The 14,188-nt window shown below is 42.7% G+C and overlaps 1 protein-coding gene across 5 annotated transcripts; it reads left to right on the forward strand.

The window, feature by feature from the left end:
* Positions 1-1,812: 1,812 nt before the first annotated feature.
* On the forward strand, positions 1,813-10,474 carry LOC143776782 (potassium voltage-gated channel subfamily A member 1). 5 transcript variants are annotated; one of them, XM_077266519.1, is made up of 3 exons: positions 1,813-2,183; positions 7,434-7,539; positions 7,832-10,474. In XM_077266519.1, exon 3 carries the CDS (start codon positions 8,305-8,307, stop codon positions 9,772-9,774), a length of 1,470 nt encoding a protein of 489 aa, XP_077122634.1. In that variant the 5' UTR covers positions 1,813-2,183; positions 7,434-7,539; positions 7,832-8,304; the 3' UTR covers positions 9,775-10,474. The 5 variants fall into 5 exon arrangements, with proteins under 5 accessions (XP_077122634.1, XP_077122635.1, XP_077122633.1 ...); XM_077266520.1 differs by lacking the exon at positions 7,434-7,539; XM_077266518.1 differs by lacking the exon at positions 1,813-2,183 and having other exon boundaries at positions 6,679-7,539.
* Positions 10,475-14,188: the final 3,714 nt, after the last annotated feature.

Below are 14,188 nucleotides of genomic sequence, written 5' to 3' on the forward strand. Positions count from 1 at the left end.
CATCTCGCCCCTTCTCTGTTGGAGTCCCTCAAGGCTCTGTCCTTGGGCCCTTACTCTTCTCAATCTATACACTCGGCCTGGGACAACTCATAAGGTCCTATGGCTTCCAGTACCATCTATATGCTGCTGACACTCAGATCTACCTCTCTGGCCCAGATGTCACCTGTCTGCTCTCCAGAATCCCAGAGTGTCTATCAGCCATATCCTTCTTCTTCTCCTCTCGCTTCCTCAAGCTCAATGTGGACAAATCTGAACTAATTATCTTTCCTCCATCTTGCATATCTTCCCTACCTGATCTATCTATCAAAATAAATTAAATCACACTTTCCCCCCAAAAAAATCCGCTGCCTCGGAGTAACCCTGGATTCTGACCTGTCCTTCAAACCACACATCCAAGCTCTCGCCACCTCCTGTCGCCTCCAGCTCAAAAATGTTTCCAGAATCCGTCCTTTCCTCAACCCACACTCTACCAAAATGCTTGTGCATGCCCTAATCATCTCCCGCCTCGACTACTGCAACATCCTCCTCTGTGGCCTACCTTCTAACACTCTCGCACCCCTCCAGTCCGTCCTTAACTCTGCTGCCCAACTAATTAATCTCTCTCCTCGCTACACTCCTGCTTCCCCTCTTTGCAAATCCCTTCACTGGCTCCCATTTTCCCAGTGTATCCAGTTTAAACTACTAACACTGACCTCCAAAGCCATCCATAACCTTTCTCCTCCGTATAATTCCAAACTAATCTCTCAATATCTTCCCTCACGTAATCTCCGGTCCTCCCAAGACCTCCTTCTCTCCTCCATGCTTATTCGCTCCTCAGACAATCGCCTCCAATACTTCTCCCGAATATCCCCCATCCTCTGGAATTCTGTGCCCCAACATGTCGGGTTATCCACCACATTTGGATCCTTCAAAAGAAACCTGAAAACCCATCTCTTCAAAGAAGCTTACAGCCTGTAATGACCACACGGCCACCTCAACACCATCGGAGCTACCGCAACCACCGACCTACTGTCTCCTTCCCCACCATCCTGTAGAATGTAAGCCCACAAGGGCAGGGTCCTCTCCTCTCTGTATCAGTCTGCTATTTTTATTGTTAGTTTGTTTACTGTGATATTTGTATTTTGATGTAACCCCTTCTCATGTACAGCACCATGGAATCAATGGTGCTATATAAATAAATAATAATAATAATTCCCAGGTTACCAGCTGTCTCCAAATTTCCTGCCAAAGTGGCTCAGTTTCTAGAACCCAACAGCAAACATTGTTTCCTAATATCTATCCCAATCTCATAAAACAGGCATTGTCCCCTCCTGTATTATTAGTCTCCTAATTTTCAATCCAGCTCCAGTGGTTGGTGTATCCAACGTGGTACTGCGGATAATTTAGAGATAGCGGATGACCTGTGCAGTTGGATCAGGCCAAAGTATTGCTGTTGTGTTTCGAAGTATTCCAGCTTCTTCAGGGGAACCACAAAGCTCTGTGGACCTCCTGAAGAAGTTGGAATACTTCGAAACACGCTACCAATACTTTTTTCTGATTCTAACTCCTTGATTGGTTGGACACCCAGGTCTCCAGCTATCTTCTAGAACCCGCATTGTTTCCTAATGTCTATCCCAAGCCTCCAAAACAGGCATTGCCCTCTCTTGTATTATGTCTCCTAATTTGTAATCCTCCTAGTTATGCAAAAATAATTTTTTTTGCTAATAAGGCTGATTGATGTCTAAAGAGCTTCTGCAGCTGCTTGGGCTGTAAAACTGAGCCTGTGAGTAGTAGACCAATGACATGAGACAGAGCTGGTGTGTAGAAGCTGCTGCCAGCATTGAGCTCTGCAGAGCCTGGTGATGAGCAGCCCAGGCAGAGCCATGACAGTGCCTGACACAGTGCACAGGCGCAGCCATGACTGCTTTGCACAGGATCCCACACTGTGTGCAGCCTGGTCATTAGCATTTTATACCCACAGCTGGGAATCCAGCTAGAGAATAGTATGCAGCTTGTGGAAAGTGCTGCAGAGCAAACTGGAAGGGGGAATGAGAGAGACGCAGCAGCAGTCAGTGTGCTGGCATCTTGCTACATTGTAGCATCGCAATGTGGAAGGAAGGAAGGAATCCCTGCTCTGTACCTGACAGCCAGGAGCCCACCATGTAATGCCTGCCTCCAGTGACCTGTCATGATCATGGACCATGGTATGTACTAACCTAAAATCAATTGTCGGGAAGGCAGGAGCTGTCATGACTGCAGCAGCACATAGAGTACTGGGGGAGGACAGGGATGTGCTTGCCTGTATTGCAGATAGAAATACATTGTATCATTGGTGGAATAGAAGGGGCCACTGCCTGCAAGTAAAAGGGGGTGCTGCTGTGACTGATCATTGTCTGATGACTGAGCCTAGGAATGACTGTTTTTAAGTGCAGGTTGGATGAGTGGTTTGGGGAGGGGGTGCACTGGAAGATGATGGGGGGGGGGGGGTGATCTATACACTCAGTTTGGGAATAATTTTATCTTATTATATTGAGTTGTGGGGTTGCTGTGATTACTAGCGTTGTGTTTGGATGACTGGTTGTGTCAAGGAATGCGCTAAGTGTCTGGTGGAGTAATGGGACTCATTGGACGACTGGTGCAGTAATGGGAAGAACTGGGTGACTGGTGCAGTAATGTGAAGCACTGGGTGACTGGTGGAGTCATGGGACTCATTGGGCGACTGGTGCAGTAATGGGAAGCACTGGGTGACTGGTGCAGTAATGGGAAGCACTGGGTGACTGGTGGAGAAATGGGACTCATTGGGCGACTGGTGCAGTAATGGGAAGCAGGGGGTGACTGGTAGAGTAATGGGAAGAACTGGGTGACTGGTGCAGTAATGTCAAGCACTGAGTGACTGGTGTAGTAATGGGACTCATTGGGCGACTGGTGCAGCAATGGGAAACAGTGGTGTGACTGGTGGAGTAATGGGACTCATTGGGCGACTGGTGCAGTAATGGGAAGCTTTGGGTGACTGGTGGAGTAATGGGACTCATTCGGTGACTGGTGCAGTAATGGGAAGCACTGGGTGACTGGTAGAGTAATGGGACTCATTGGGTGACTGGTGCAGTAATGGGAAGTAGTGGGTGACTGGTGGAGTAATTGGACTCATTGGGCGACTGGTGCAGTAATGGGAAACGGGTGACTGATGGATTAATGGGAACCGTTGAGTGACTGGTGGAGTAATGGGAAGCACTGGGTGATTGGTGGAGAAATGGGAAGCATTAGGTGATTGGTGGAGTAATGGGAAGCATTGGGTGACTGGTGGAGTAATGGGAAGCATTGGGTGATTAGTGGAGTAATGGGAAGCATTGGGTGATTGGAGTAATTGAAAGCGTTGGGTGACTGGTGGAGTAATGGGACTCATTGGGCGACTGGTGCAGTAATGGGAAACAGTGGGCGACTGATGGAGTAATGGGAAGCATTGAGTGACTGGTGGAGTAATGGGAAGCATTGGGTGATTGATGGAGTAATGGGAAGCACTGGGTGATTGGTGGAGTAATGGGAAGTATTGGGTGACTGGTGGAGTAATGGGAAGCACTGGGTGATTGGTGGAGAAATGGGAAGCATTGGGTGATTGGTGGAGTAGTTGGAAGCATTGGGTGATTGGCGGAGAAATGGGAAACACTGGGCGATTGGTGGAGAAATGGGAAGCATTGGGTGATTGGTGGAGTAATGGGAAGCATTAGGTGACTGGTGGAGTAATGGGAAGCATTGGGTGATTGGTGGAGTAATGGGAAGCATTGGGTGATAGGTGGAGTAATGGGAAGCATTGGGTGATTGGAGCAATGGGAAGCGTTGGGTGACTGGTGGAGTGATGGGAAGCATTGGGTGATTGGCGGAGAAATGGGAAGCATTGGGTGATTGGTGGAGAAATGGGAAGCATTGGGTGACTGGTGGAGTAATGGGGAGCACTGGGTGACTGGTGCAGTAATGGGAAGCACTGGGTGATTGATGGAGTAATTGGAAGCATTGGGTAACTGGTGGAGTAATGTGAAGCATTGGGTGACGGGAGTAGTGGGAAGCACTGGGTGATTAGTGGAGTCATGGGAAGCATTGAATAATTCGTGGAGTAATGGGAAGCATTGGGTGATTGGTGGAGTAATGGAAAGCGTTGGGTGATTGGTGGAGTAATGGGAAGCATTGGGTGATTGGTGGAGAAATGGGAAGCGTTGGGTGACTGGTGCAGTAATGGGAAGCATTGGGTGATTGATGGAGTAATTGAAAGCATTGGATGATTGGTGGAGTAATGTGAAGCATTGGGTGACTGAAGTAGTGGGAAGCACTGCGTGATTAGTGGAGTCATGGGAAGCATTGAGTAATTCGTGGAGTAATGGGAAGCATTGGGTGACTGGTGGAGTAATGGGAAGCACTGGGTAATTAGTGGAGTCTTGAGAAGCATTGGGTGACTGGTAGTGTAATATGAAGCACTGGGTGACTGGAGTAATGGGAAAAACTGGGTGATTGGTGGAGTAATAGAAAGCACTGGGTGGCTGGTGACGTAATGGGAAACACTGGGTGACTGATGGAGTTATGGGAAGCACTTGGTGATTGGTGGAGTAATGAGAAGCACTGGGCGACTGGTGGAGTAATAGAAAGCACTGCATGGCTGGTGGAGTAAAGCAATGCACTGGGTAACTGGTGAACTACTGGGAAGCTCTGAGTGACTAGTGGAGTAATGGGAAACCCTGGGAGGCTGGTGAAATAATGGGAAGCACTGAGTGACTGGTGGCAGTAAAGGGGGAGCAATGGTTGACTGGTGGAGTAATTGGAAGCTTTGAGTGACTGGTGAAATAATGAGAAGCTCTGAGTGATTGGTGGAGTATAGGCATGCGCTGGGTGACTGGTGGTGTAAAGGACTGCACTGGGTGACTGGTAGAATTATAAGAAGCACTGGGTGACTGGTGAAGTAAAAGGAGAGCAATGGTTGACTGGTGGAGTAATGAGAAGCTCTGAGTTATTGGTGATGTAAAGTAATGCATTGGGTGACTAGTGGAGTAATGAGAAGCACTGAGTGACTGATGGAGTAATGGGGAACGCTGGGTGACTGGTAGAGTAATAGACTGCACTGGGTGACTGTTGGAGTAACGGGGAGCACTGGATGACTGGTGGAATAATAGAAAGCACTGGATGACTAGTGTAGTAAAAGAAAGCAATGGGTGCCTGGAGTAAAGATGAGCACTGAGTTACTGGCAGATAAAAAGTGGGCACTGGATGACTGGGGGAGTGAAAGGGAGTACTGCCTGACTGGAGTAAAGGAAAGCACTTGGTCACTGATAGAGTAATGGGGAGCACTGGGTGACTGGAGTAAAGGGGAATGGGTGCACTGGGTGACTCGTAAAATAAACAAGACCACTTGATGATTTGTTTAATAAATGGGGGCACATGCCCACAAGTAGAGTAATGGGGGCACTTGGTGACTGGTGGAGTGAAAGGGAGTACTTGTTGACTGGAGTAAAGGGGAGCTCAGGTTGACTTGAGGAGTAAAGTGGACCACCGGGTGACTAGTAGAGAAAATGGGGCAATGGGCAACTGGTAGAGCAGAGAGGGACACTGGGTGACTGGTGCAGTAAAGGGGAGCACTGGCTGACTTAAAAAAAAGAGAGCTGTTGGTGACTTGCAGTATAATGAGAAGCACTGGGTGACTGGTAAACTAAAGAGGATCCCTGGGCAACTGGATAAGTAGAGGGGGCATCGGCCTAATCATTGAGTAAAGATGGGCACTGGACGACTGGTAAAATAAAAACACTGGGTGACTGGTAGAGTAAATAGGCAACACTAGGTGACTGTTGGAGTAAATGGGCGGCCCTGGGTGACTGGTAAACTAAAGATGACCCCTGGGCGACAGGATAAGTAGAGGGGGCATCGGCCTAATCATTGAGTAAAGGTGGGCACTGGGCGAATGGTAAAATAAAGAACACTGGGTGACTGGTAGAGTAAAGGGGGGCGCCTGGCTCACAGGTAGAGTAAAGGGGTGGCACTAGGTGACTGGTGGAGAAAATCGGCAGCACTTGGTGACTGGTGGAGTAAAGGAGGGGCACCCGGCTCACATGCAGAGTAAATGGATGGCACTAGGTGACTGATGGAGGAAATGGTTGGCACTAGGTGACTGGTGGAGAAAATGGGTGGCAGTAGGTGACTGGTGGAGTAAATGGGCGGCACTAAGTGACTGGTGGAGTAAATGGGCGGCACTAGGTGACTGGTGGAGTAAATGGGCAGCACTAGGTGACTGGTAGAGTAAAGGTGGTGGTGAGTGACTGGTGGGGTAAAGGAGGACTGGGTGACTTGTAGAGTATGGGGACATTTTGCATGACTAGCAGAGTGAAGAGCTACTTGGCCTATTAGTTATGTATATATCATTGGCATTGAGTACTCAGTTGACTTTATGGCAAGCTTGGAATTGGTAATGGTGGAGTAGATGGATGTGTTGATAGCAAGTGGGGTGCCTTCATCATTGCTACAGGACCTAGATTGAGAACCACTTGCCTAGTGAAGTCAGGGCACTGGGTAAGTGGTATAGAGTTGCCCAGATTATTCCTCTTATTAATTGTGGTGCAGGAGGACCATCCCCTGGGAAGGTCTCACCACCATTGCAGATGAGAGCAATTAGGGTGATATAGGCTTTCCCGTTGACATCCCAGTTTGTTGCCAGCAGCAGAGGTATTAATCTTGATCCTAAGAGGGGGCAGTTATGTTTTGACAACCATGTGTACAGGGCATAGATACGTTGGCACCGGTAAAGCCACCCCGTGATGGATTGGCACTTGCGTGTAAGTGGTGAGGACAGCTGGCACCTGGCACTGCCGCCTCTCGTGGACTATTTGCTGGTTGTGCTTCCACACGTGAAGCCGTTTCTCTCCTCCCACATCATGTTCACAATGTTGGGGGGGTGATCATGGCTAATAGATCATTTGCTGGATGCCCACATGGAGTAGGAGGAAGGGGAGGGGGTTCTGTTGCTTGCATTGCATGCTGCCTGCATTGCGTCTCAATGTGAATCCCCTTGGAAAAAAAAAAAAAAAACAACACTGCCTTGTTTTTCCCTGTCTCTTAGCAGTAAAAGCCTATAGGATTGTAGTATGGCTGGACTTGTGATACCCAGGGAGGATCTGTTCCTGCCTGCACCAAACAGCTCTCATGTTTCTGCTGATACTGCAACGTCAATAAATGGTTAGAGTTTGCTATTCCCCCTTAATGTATTCCGACTTGGCCATACCAGGCTCATTACCGCTATAGCGAGGGCTGCTGCTCCGATGATGCAGCTGCTCCGCACATCCCCGGGACTGGTGCATCCCTACCATACGCAAGGAGTGAGGATTAAAGCATGATTTGTTTCTTTGGATGACTCTATGCAGCAGCTTTTTAATGCAGAATGGGCGGCTCGGCAGGACTAACATGGGCTTTATTGTGCATTTAAGGGGCACAGGAGCTCGCCTTTGCATGTGCCTCCCTGTATACTGCAAGGCTTGACGCATTCCCAGCCTGCTATTACTTCTCATCCTGCTGCAGCAGCACCCACACAAGGTAAGGTGAACAGCAACGGCTTTTCCATTTTCCCCCTCCTTTCCCCTGCAATCCATGCACTGCAGCAATGTGATTTGGTGTCTGGTGCTTGTGTTGTGAACTTAACTTGGTGCCTACTGAAGGAATGTGCCGTTATCCCCTGCGGTAGGCACTCTGCATGTTTTTTTTCTTATATCCTCCCCCCCCCCTTTGCTTTTTTTTGGGAATATTTGCTATGTCTTTACTCCTTTTTTTAGTACTTTTCTTTTCTTTCTTTTCCTTTTTTATTTTTTATATTCCATCCCCCCTGCAGCATTCATCTACCGCACTGGCGTGATCTTCTGGTTTACCTGTGAATACAAAAAGGAGGGGAAAGCAGGAGGAAAAATCTGCTGAGTTGGCAAAGACCGTAGCATCCATCCCTACAGCGTTTCATGTTCGGGGAGGTGTGACAGCATTACAGCAATGGTAGACTCAGATAGGAGAAGTGACCTGCTGCAGTAGACGGAAGAAACACTGAAGATCTTATTTTTGAGGGTTTGTTTTTTTTGTTTTTTTTTTGCAAAATTTCCATAATTTTTTAAAATTATTTTTTTGGGGTGGTGGTGCTGGCTTCTGTGTGGCAAAAGATCTGCATCCCCTACCCTGTTTCGTTTGCTTTGAAGACCCTGAGGGACCTGGCAGTCTATACAGAAGAAAGTAAAGGGGTAGAAGGAGGGTGCTGCAGCATCAAAGTGGTTATTCCTAGCAGCTCCTCCTCCCCCACCCCTCCTCCCTTGCAGAAAAATGACCGTGATTGCTGGGGAGAACATGGACGAGACCTCAGCCCTACCTGGGCACCCTCAAGACAGCTACCAGCCAGACCATGATGATCATGAGTGCTGTGAGAGGGTGGTCATCAACGTGGCTGGGTTACGCTTTGAGACCCAGTTAAAGACTTTAGCCCAATTTCCCAATACTTTGCTTGGGAACCCCAAAAAGAGGATGCGTTATTTTGACCCTCTTAGGAATGAGTACTTTTTTGATCGCAACAGGCCCAGTTTTGATGCCATATTGTATTACTACCAGTCCGGAGGCAGGCTCCGAAGGCCAGTCAACGTTCCCCTGGACATGTTTTCCGAAGAGATCAAGTTTTATGAACTTGGAGAAGAAGCGATGGAGAAATTTCGGGAGGATGAGGGCTTTATAAAAGAAGAGGAGCGCCCTTTGCCCGAAAAAGAGTTCCAACGTAAGGTGTGGCTTTTGTTTGAGTTCCCTGAGAGCTCAGGACCAGCCAGGATCATTGCCATAATATCAGTCATGGTCATCCTCATCTCTATTGTTATTTTCTGCTTGGAGACTTTGCCAGAGTTGAAGGAAGACCGGATCTTCAGTCGCCGGGTGGACAACAGTACAGTTTTCTTCAAATCCAACATCTTCACGGATCCCTTCTTTGTGGTGGAAACCCTTTGCATCATCTGGTTCTCCTTCGAGTTGGTGGTAAGGTTCTTTGCTTGTCCCAGCAAACCGGAGTTCTTCAAAAACATCATGAACTTTATTGACATAGTGGCCATCATCCCATACTTTATCACCTTGGGGACTGAAATGGCCGAGCAAGATGGTCCCCAAAAAGGGGAACAGGCAACATCTTTGGCCATCCTGAGGGTCATCAGACTGGTAAGAGTCTTTAGAATCTTCAAACTCTCCAGACATTCTAAGGGCCTCCAAATTTTGGGACAAACCTTGAAAGCTAGCATGAGAGAACTAGGGTTGCTAATTTTTTTTCTATTCATTGGGGTCATCTTGTTCTCCAGCGCAGTGTACTTTGCTGAAGCAGAAGAGGAAGGCTCTTATTTTACAAGTATCCCTGATGCTTTCTGGTGGGCGGTGGTATCCATGACCACTGTGGGCTATGGTGACATGTACCCTGTGACAATTGGAGGCAAAATTGTGGGCTCCTTGTGTGCCATTGCTGGTGTCCTGACAATTGCCCTGCCTGTACCTGTCATCGTGTCCAACTTCAACTACTTCTACCACCGAGAAACTGAAGGGGAGGAACAGGCTCAGTTACTTCATGTTAGTTGCCCCAATTTAGCCTCTGACAGTGATCTGAGTCGACGCAGCTCTTCGACTATGAGCAAATCTGAGTACATGGAGATCGAAGAGGACCTGAATAATAGCATAGATAATTTTAGAGAGGCCAATCTCAGAACTGGCAACTGCACCGTAGCCAATCAGAACTGTGTTAACAAAAGCAAGCTACTGACAGACGTGTAGATCGAGGTCCACAGCTGCAGGATGTCAATGGCTCTGCCACTTTCTGTAGATGCTTTAAAACTAGTCTTTGAATGCTTTACCTTCTCATCGTTAATGCATTGTTGCATTGCGAATTTGTGCTCAGCGAACCAAGAAGCTTTCAGGATCCGTGAAAGATAACTATTAATCATTTATTTTTTAAATGGGATATTTTTTTTCGGTTCTTCTTCTTCTTCCTTCCAACCGGTGATGGGTAAAAAAATAAAAAAAAATAAAAATCTCCCAAACTGGTTGCGATAGTGGAAGGGTTAAAAAAAAAAGGTACTACAGGACAGCGAGCGATTAACACTTTCACACCCCTTCCTTGCTTGTCAATCTAAATGGCAACCAAGAGATATGCATGGATTTACAATAGATTTTTTTTTTTCAAAGACGACTACGTAGAGCATCCGAGGGAGTGCATCTAAGGGTTAACCGCGAAGTATGCAAAAAAAAAACAAAACAAAAAAAAAACACTTTGATCTGAAGAAGTGTATTACTATCCAATGAAATAATATGCACTTACCGATGACCTACTGATTCATAAAGCACCTTAGGAATCAATCCATGACGTTTGCTTCATCTTAAAGGGACAGGGACTTATACAATACTAAGTCATTTAAATGGAAAAAAAAAAGACATACATCTGCAATTGCTGCTAGAGTTTTCTTTCTTATATGCAGATGATATCAACTCTATTATTATTATTATTATTTTTTATTTTTATTTTAAATTTCGATTTGGTTCACAAAACTTGGATGCAACCCCCCAATCTTTGACCGTCTCGCCCTCCCTTTTACTTCTCTCACCCCATTCTTGTTGCAATACAGCACAATGGTATTAACTCATTAGCATGTTTTTTCAAATTTGATACCTAATGTATTTATTTGGTAATCTAGCATGCCTGAAATGTTACCTCAAACCAATATGGGGGATAAGTTTTATTTATTTATTTTAATTATTATTATTTTTTTTATTATTTTTAATATTTTTTATTTGGGGGGGTCTTTTTGTGTGAAATGCAACGGCACCACGGCGCAAGACGCTGCGGGCCTTTAAGTGTAAAAGAAGAGCATAATTCATTTTTTTATTATTCATTTTATTTATTTTTTTTTTATTTTTTCCTACGGCTATTATTTGCATTCACCAAAAGTGCACTCCTAATTTCAGAAAAATAATACAAAAAAAAAAGGAAAAAAAAAAAAAGAAAAAAAATTAAAAAAATTTACAATTTTAAAATTAGTAATTTACGGTACTGTATGTAAATGCATAGTAAGTCATAAAAAAAAATGGAGACAATAACCTTTTACTGAAGACCAAGCATGTTAAAGTATTCAGCATTATGGCCTACTTGACTAAGGTGTAATCTGAAGTAATTTATGCATGATATCAGTATTCTAGAAAAAAAAATAATAAAAAAAAATTAAAAAGTCAACGTTCATATTGGATTTAGGAGCCAGATGGAATTTAAGGGTTTAATTATTTTTTTTTCCTGTAGTATATCTCAGGGAAATATGCTAGTGTATCTCCAGGCATACAACAAAAAATAAATATTATAAAAATATTATAGTAAACTCCTAGGATTATTATATGGCTTCTTAAAAGTCAAAATGAACAGTATGTAATGATACCGAAGAAAATCAAAGCAAAGCATAGACTTACTGAAATGGTGCGGATGCATGTATATTGCTACAGCCTCAGAATGTAATTTACCATTAACTGTATGCATTAAAAAAAAAATAACAAAAAAAAATGCAGACATCTCTTATGCTTTTATTATTTGATGTCCATAGACTTTTTTTTTATTATTATTATTATTTATTATTCCTCTAGAATTTGCTACGGAAACTCTAGAGACCAGAGAATGATCTAGATAGTTGCTAGTGCCTTTATTCTTTCTTCACTGACTTGCTGAAAGTGCCTCCGTGAATAGAGCTTACAAAAAAAAGGACAGGAACTGTAGAGTTTAAAATATATATATATATATATATATATATATATATATATATATATATATATATATATATATGAAATGGAAAAAAAATTTAGGTGATGTGACATTACCAGGACAAATCCCTAGGGGGCGTGCTATCCTCTTGTGTTCAAGGGAGTATATTGATATATATAAAGCAAAAAGGGCCAGTGTATGCTTGGATGTTTATTGACCATTTGTATTACTATTGCTTTTTATTTCTTTCGCGATGAGGTACAAAAAAAGTTTTATATTGTGAATGTGCTGTATAAAAAAAAAAAAAGTTTTCAAACTTTGTACCTGAAAAGGAAAAAGTTATGCACTTAACAAACTGCCGTTTTTTTTTTCCCTACAAAGTTATCATTCCTCAGTTGAGCTCCGATCCTTGCAATGGTATCCACCACGACATATGCAATGCTATGCTGCAAAGTTCTATGATTTTTTGAAAAAATTTTGTACCCAAAATGTAAAAAGTCTCAGGATGATGTATTTCCAGAGCTGGTAGGGTATATTGATGTATTATAGATGCTTACTCCCAACCAATCTTTACAAAAAAGGGCAAATTCTACATTAATTCTAGCAGGAGATGTAAAATTTCGAAAGGATCTGAATTAGAATAATCCAATTTTGAAATTGCCTAAAAATTATCCTCGAAAGAAAGAAAAGTCTCAGGATGATGTATTTCCAGAGCTGGTAGGGTATATTGATGTATTATAGATGCTTACCCCCAACCAATCTTTAAAAAAAGGGCAAATTCTACAATAATTTTAGCAGGAGATGTAAAATTTCAAAAGGATCTGAATTAGAGTAATCCAATTTTGAAATTGCCTAAAAATTATCCTTGAAAGAAAGAAAAGTCTCAGGATGATGTATTTCCAGAGCTGGTAGGGTATATTGATGTATTATAGATGCTTACCCCCAACCAATCTTTAAAAAAAGGGCAAATTCTACATTAATTTTAGCAGGAGATGTAAAATTTCAAAAGGATCTGAATTAGAATAATCCAATTTTGAAATCGCCTAAAAATTATCCTCGAAAGATGAAAAATTATCCACAAAATGTGTTTGTTTTTATGCAAGTTGACACTATGCCATAATAATAATGAAAAAAAGAAGAAATAATAATAAATGCTAAGAATTAGTAGAAAACCCTTCTGGACTTATAGGAGGCCCTGATGACAACAGACATCAAGGTACAGGAAGGAAAAATGAAATAAAAAAAAGGATAAACTTTTCTGTAAAATAAAAGGAAAAAAGAAAGACCTGGTAACTCTCTGACTTGAGAGTCTTTGGATGAAGTTGCACTTGTTGGACGGACTTTTTTTTTAAAATTCATCTTCACCCCCCCAAAAATCGAAAATTTGAAAATCATAATGCATGGTGTTAAGCTTCCCAAAAAGCACCAAACTAAAAATCTCGGAAGCCTCTTTGTTAGAGGAAAAAAAGCGCTTTTTAAATTTTTTACATTTTAAAAACTTTTTTTTCATTTTTTCCACCTCCAAATTGCATTATTACTTCTGCATTCAGTAAAGTTGCAATCAAATGTTCTTTGCGTGAAGCTGAATAAGGTGGTTAAAGTAACATCAGACAAAGGCTCAACTGGCAACATGGTTTATAGGATTTCGGGGGGTTCCCATAAATTTGTTTTAAGGACTTAATATTTCTGCATGAGTACAAAAAAAAAAAAACAAGTGCTGCATGAATTGACTTTTTATTTTATTTTTATTTATTTTATTTTTGAATATTTATTTTTTATTTTTTTGAAAAAGAGGTTTAGGGGTACATTACTCGGGGTGCAGTCTGGGGTGTGTGAATTATGCTTTTCTCATTGTAACTCAGCCCATTTGGAAAATCCTATGTTTGAAGTACAGGGATAAATTCTCATAGCCTAGGCATGCAGATCTGCAAAATTAAAAAAAAGAAAAAAAAAAAAAAAAAGTCTGACGAATCTCTTACCTTTTTCAAATGCGCTCAAATGTCTTTGTAGACCTGAACGTGCACTTGACAAATTGCTTGTTATTTAAAAAAAATACTAAATAAATATAATTTTTTTTACAAGTTTTGCTTACCTTTGAATTCTTTTCATGGATCAATGTGTATTTTACATACATTAAAAACATTGAATTTGCTCCAATTTTTCTTTTTTTACAACTACTGTATATATGGTGGAATATGCTAGTATATGGCAGGCAGAAATTTTAGTAATTGTGTTTTATTTTTATAATTTTGTATATTATTATTATTGTTTGTTTTTTTAAGAAAATGACTCAAACACCTAAGGGGTTACTTGAGACTGATAAAAGTCTCTGTATTATTATTATTATTATACATTTTTATAGCGCCATTTATTCCATGGCACTTTACATATGAAAACATGTGTTTTTTTCCACACATAGTGCCACTCTTACCCGTGATCTTGTCTGGT

This window comes from Ranitomeya variabilis, chromosome 5, assembly GCF_051348905.1.
Source record: "Ranitomeya variabilis isolate aRanVar5 chromosome 5, aRanVar5.hap1, whole genome shotgun sequence".
NCBI classification, from domain to species: domain Eukaryota; kingdom Metazoa; phylum Chordata; class Amphibia; order Anura; family Dendrobatidae; genus Ranitomeya; species Ranitomeya variabilis.